The 6,000-nt window shown below is 36.6% G+C and overlaps 1 protein-coding gene across 2 annotated transcripts in view; it reads left to right on the forward strand.

Moving 5' to 3' along the window:
* The window catches only part of PPM1A (protein phosphatase, Mg2+/Mn2+ dependent 1A), a 28,875-nt gene extending 24,059 nt beyond the window's left edge, over positions 1-4,816 (forward strand). Inside the window, exons 5-6 of one of the 2 annotated variants that reach the window (XM_021554508.3) lie at positions 420-477; positions 2,733-4,816. In XM_021554508.3, the coding sequence (XP_021410183.1) occupies positions 420-477; positions 2,733-2,780 (106 nt within the window). In that variant the 3' untranslated portion in view covers positions 2,781-4,816. The remainder of the gene's footprint in view (positions 1-419; positions 478-2,732) is intronic. The other variant, XM_021554509.3, reaches the window with a different exon arrangement.
* The last annotated feature ends 1,184 nt before the right edge of the window (positions 4,817-6,000 follow it).

A 6,000-nucleotide genomic window follows, 5' to 3' on the forward strand; every position in this document is an offset into this window, starting at 1 on the left:
TAATTTTTGTATGTCCAGAAAATAACACAACACTGTTCCCCTATGGAAGTAATACATAATACATGCCATAATACATGAGGCAATATTGCAGTGGTTTCTGGGCACAAATGACCAGGATATTCAATGTCCACTGAGGTTTCTGCTGCCCTTTTTCAAAGTGAAGATCTGATTGTCAGGTTCTGCCCTTCTCCTGCTGAACTCTGAGGGATATTCAGCCTTGTTTGTCTTGAGCCTAAAGGTTTTTAAGGATATGGAATCTTTAAGGACACAGTGCTAGCTTGCAGTAAAAATGGTTCTGTGATGTGGAGTTTTCTAAATTTTGCATTAAAATTAAAACTGGGAATTTGACTTGGGGAAAAAAAAAGAAAAAAGACTTAAAATCTTGTGGATTTTTTGTTGTTTTTGTTTTTTTTCTCTAGACGGAGTGTGATTGAAGCTGTGTATAACAGACTGAACCCATACAGGAATGATGATGCTGTAAGTATCTTTTCTCTTACATTCTCTTTCTCCCCACCCCAATTATTTGAGCTGTTTTGTAAAGAAAGATATTGCAAATTCCTGTTAAAGACCTCTTCCCCCAAGAAAGGAATAACACTGTTGTACTTTTTGGACTGTGTTTTTTAATTGTTCTCTGCTGTCTTCTGCTGATCATCAGCTCAAAACTCCAGTAGGGTTGATTCATTTGTCCTCTGCAATTTCATTATTTCAGTCCTGCTTGGGTTTCCAAGTGCTGCCAAATGGTGGAAAGAGTCATGGGGGGCCTCTTTTCCCCCTTCTTTGTAGGAGACAATTTTTCCTAAATATCAAGAAGAAAAATGCTATATCTAAAGGTTAAATGGATGTGTTAAGAATATATTAGTTTACCAAATGGACTGTGTAAACACTTCTATTCTTAAGCATAGAGCATCTTACAGCAAGCAAACACTTTGGGTTCTTATATGTCAATGGTGAGAGAGACATAAATCCACTGTCAGGATGAGGGGAAAAAAAAAACCAAGCAGTGAACGTGAGCATGATTCCAGTGGCAGTTTGATCACCAGAAACAGCATTCTGTCACTGAAAATGCAGTATCTCATGGAGCAGTTAAATTGATCCTTTAACTATCAGCAGAAATTACTTCCATGCTTGGATGTGACAGAAGTGAAATGCAGCCAGACATAAAGATTGTGCGTTGGCCTTACAACCGTGCACTAGTTTTATTTGGCAGCCTTCTTTCTATTTTTAGCATAAAAATTCCTAAACAGGGGCTGAAAGAGGATGCTTTGCCTTCAAATACATTCTGTAGTATGTTGCTGTTCTACAGACCTGCAGTACACAAACTTTTTGATCATGTTGGCAACTGGGATACAGAAATTTGCATATGGAATAGTTGGCAAGCAGGGCCTGCATTTTTACTCATGCTTTTATTCTTCATTCTTGAAACAACCATTTTGCTCTTTCATGTAATTGCTCTCCTTTGCTACTTCTGGTCTTGAAGGAAAAGCTGGAGGTGGTACTTTTGCAAAGGGCAATTTCAGTTGGTGTTTTTTTAACTACACCTCCGTGCCAAATGTTCCTCTCTGGTTTGCAATGGATTCTGTGTGCAAGTTTGAATGAAGGGTGCAGAACTTCAGTGCTAAGAAATTATCATGTGTGGCATTGCTAGAGACTTAATTAGCCTCTTTCCTCTCCAAGGAGTCACTAAGGCAGTGCTCTTGAAGAGAAGTAATATTTCTACCTCCTGCAGCCTCAGTAATGATGGGGAGGTGTAGCTGTGGAAGCACCAGGATGAGCAATTGTAAAAGCCCATCCTGCCCCTTAATCAGGGAGAAGGAGCAGATGATGCTGAAACCAAAGGTGGTGCACAGGAACAGTTTGCTCTGACTCCTGTGCTGCTGATTCAGCTGTTACTTCAGCTGCAGAGCTGTGGCCTCTCCTGCTCCTGGTTAACCTGTGAGCCCACCTGATGAGGCTGGTAGAGAAAGCTGAATACAGAGCAGTCTAAGCAAGCAGTCTGACACAAACCAAATGGATTAAACACTTGGTAAAATTAAATACTGGTTAAACCAGGATTTGCTTAAACATTTGTCAGGCTTGTGGTAGTTATACAAAATCTGCTGTTGCCTGTGGGCCTAAATGGAATTAATTTTCAGGTATTGGATAGGTTGAAAGACCCAAGTAATGTGACCATACAATTATGATTTGAAGCACAGCATGTTTCTACTTCCAATATTTTTTTGTTATATATATTTATTTTTTTCCTTTGCAGTTTTATTACCATCCAAAATTACGATTTCCTTCAGTTACCTAAACTACACTTCTGTAACCTTAAATTAAAAGTGCTAAAATAGCTCTGAGTTATAACAGGGTGTCAGTTGATGTCTGTATCTTCCCATGCAACGAGGGAGGGCTGAGAACACAAAAGATGTTAATGGTGATAACACGTCCTGCTCTTTTTTTGCACCTGTGAGCTGAGTGGATCCATTTTGTATTACTTCCAGCTACTCAGGAAATAGCTATAAAGGCTCTGGAAATGCTTTTGAGTAACATTTCTAGGATCTTATTTTCAGGATTTATGAAACACTTGGTCGTATTTTGAAATTTCTTGATTTGATGTTTTGTTAATTAAGAATATTAATAATTTTGGTAATTATGAATATTAAAAATAAGGGTTTAGATACTTTTTAAAAGCTGTTTCTAAAAGGGGAGAGAAAAGAGACTCCTGAAATGATTTAAGTCTTTACCCTTTTCAGTCTGGATTATCCAGAAACTGCCGCAAGGATGGGCACTCCAGACTTTAAAGGGTTCCTTCTTTTTTCTTTAAGGATTCTGCCTCAACTGATGATATGTGGTAAAACTGCTCATCTAGCTGTGGAGTTCACGTTTCATCCTGCAAATGAAAGTGCAGCCCAACCTCAGTGACCCTTCTTAACATCCATCCTCAACCTTAATTAAAGAAGGGAATATGATGTGTTGGTGAGAGTGACTACAGCAGTACAACATCTAGCCCAGGAACTGATCTTTTTTGTAAAACAGACTTCTGTAAACGTGATTTCAAACCATAAATACATGTTGTAAATCAGACTCCAGCAATTTATGTTGTATGATTTTGTTTTTGTAAAGTGCAATTGTCTTTGTACAAATGCTCATATTTAATTATGAACCGCTTTAAATCACTATAAAGGTTAGAAGAAATGTTTTGGCTTGTGTGATGCAACAATATATATCCCTTTTAAAAGTCATGTTGTGGTTTTGGATTGCAAGGAGCAGCAGCCTAGCCAGCTTGGTGCTCAAGAGGTGCACAAAACTGTTAAAGATAACTTTTTGGTTTATATGAAAGCTGAACTCATGGGCAACCTACCAGAAATTGTATACAGTGTGTGAATTTCGCTTGGCAATGGAAAAATAACTTAGGAGTAGTGCACATTCTTCAACAAACATATATCATTTCTTGGATGCACTCCTGCTCTCACATTGAGTCGAAGGGATTTGTGATTTTGAGTTCAGTGGGAGTTAAATCATGCCCTATTAACAGTATCCTGTTCATACATGTACCAACCGTGGCATTAGAACTCCTTGGTTCTTTGCACCTCTTTTTTCATTAACCCTTACCTGAAACTACTAATCACTGAGCACGAAGACAACTTTCTACGTAAAGTAGGAGTCTGCAGCATTTTTACAATCCTGATTGGCTGGGTCTGCTGCTGTTCCAAGAAAAATACTCTGAATTCCATTTTATCAATAAAGCTTGATTTAACAAACAAGACATTTACCCATAAATGTGTAATTCCTTCTTTTCCTGCCTTTTAAAATGTCAGTGCCATTGTAAATGATATTTTACTTGTGGAAGAATATTTTTCTTAATTGGTAGCCCATTTTTAAAATGGGAAGGATTTTGATTATTGCCCAAGACATAGCCATATGCTAGAGGATGATGTGGGATTAATCCGTTACCCTATTTTTTACAAATGTGGGTTTTTTCAGGCTTTTTGGTGTTGTTTTTTTTTCCCTCCTCTCCCTACTGAAGATGTGCATTGGTTTGAATTTGCCTACTGTTTGATAAAAATACATTTGTCAAAGCCTGACAATCTTTAACATTTTATGGTGTGTGTTTTTAATTGACCCACTTAGAATGAGAGACTAGTGGTTAAACAGTACTTGTGATTTGAGGTATAGCATGTTGACAATATTTAACTGTTTGTTGTTTAAAATTCTAATTTAAAATTTTATAAGATAATAAACTAATTTGATTTAAGCTTAGCTTTTTCCCATTGAGCATACGAAAATTAAGTTTTCAAGTCAGTCGTGTTTGCAAAACTGCTGTTTTGTGCACCTTGTATTGTCTTTTTGGTTGAGAATATTGTATTTAATATGTAGTTTACTCATTTAGTAGGCAGATTCCTCAAAAGGAAAATCAGTAAAACAAGTAGATTGTAATATTTACTGCAGTTAAACAGAATCAGAACTTGGTGTATAATTACTTTTGATAGGAAAATGTAGTACAATGCATTTTGCTATATTTGTCTTTCCCTAACTTTGACATATACATATTTGTATATATAGCCTTAAAACTAATGCAGAGTTAGGGAACACTGAACAGTGAAAAAGTAACTTATAGTGTCTTGAACCTAAGTATAGTATATACCAGCAAACTTTTCTTTTATCCCTCTTGTCTATGTGGGGTGCTTAAACGTAACTTCATTGTATTCAGTTTGTAATCTGTTCAAGCATGAATGAAGAAAACATAAGCACTATTTGTATTTATAAATTTATAGCAATTTTTTGCTTAAAGAACCAATTCCTTACCTACCTATGAATAAATGCTTAAAATGTCTAATTTTGTTGTAGAGTGCAAGACTATAATGATGTTAAGTTATAGCTTCACAGGCACCTAATTAACGAGCATATTTAATAATACATGGTGTATTAGTGCAAAAAGCTAAACTTAATTTAGGACTAGGCAGATAAAGTTCTGTCCTTTTTTTCATAGAGACTAAGGTTTAGTTTTGGAAACTGCAAAACCTTGAACTGGACTGTGGAACCTTTGAGTTTTAAACTTTAAAAATCAGAAGCAAAACTGTGGTGTGAAAAGCCATACTTCAAACCATAATCACTTAAACTGTCTCAGTGACAAAGGAGATTTTTGAAGCCTCTTCTGATGAGGTCTCCTGAAGGTTAGAAAGAAAATAATTCTGCTGTTGCTACAGGCAATGTGAGTAGGTTTGAGGGGAGTGCAGAAAGCCCGTTTCAGGCCTTTCTCTCTCCCGCCTACGTTCAGCGTTTTGATGAGCTCAGAGCACTGAATTATGATGTATGCATAAACACTGCCATTTTAGATACAGACTTTGATTACAGAATAAACGAGTTAAGTATATAAAGCATCCTAGAAAAGAGGCAAGCTGTACTTTTTTCACTGCTCTGAGATGAAAAAGGCACTTTTGCACCTTTGTGCATCTCCTTCTTGCACCAGAAACTTTTTTTTTTTTAAATGCTAAAAACATTAGCACCTCAGGGGCAAGGCAGCAATTTTTATTTTGAAATATTGTGTGCTATTTATTTCCCTCTTGGAAAAAGATTCATGTGTGACAAAAATGAAAATTGTGTGATGTTAACAGATGTATTTTTAAATACATGTTCAAATAGGATGGTCCCAATTTGCTTGTTTTTAAAAGGAAATGACATTTGTAAAGCTACTTTGCTTCGTATGCCATGCAACTTTGTTTTCCTTCTACATTTGACAGCTTCACTGGCTACAGTTTCTGTGAGTTTTGTCGTAGTCAGATTAAATGTTTGGCTGATCGTTCTGGGAGAATACCTGTAACTGCTTTATAGACAACTGTTCCAAATAATTCTCACTAATTCAGCATTGAAAATATGTTCAAGACAGAGGCTTCTAAAATGTGCTTTAAACCAATGTTGGATGAACTGAATGCAGTGACATTAAGTAGGATCCTAGGTTTGCAAGGCTTTGTAGATCCTTTGTATCCGTAGAGTCCCTGGTACTCATGCTGGGGCAGAAAC

This window comes from Lonchura striata, chromosome 6, assembly GCF_046129695.1.
Source record: "Lonchura striata isolate bLonStr1 chromosome 6, bLonStr1.mat, whole genome shotgun sequence".
Classification (NCBI taxonomy): Eukaryota; Metazoa; Chordata; class Aves; order Passeriformes; family Estrildidae; genus Lonchura; species Lonchura striata.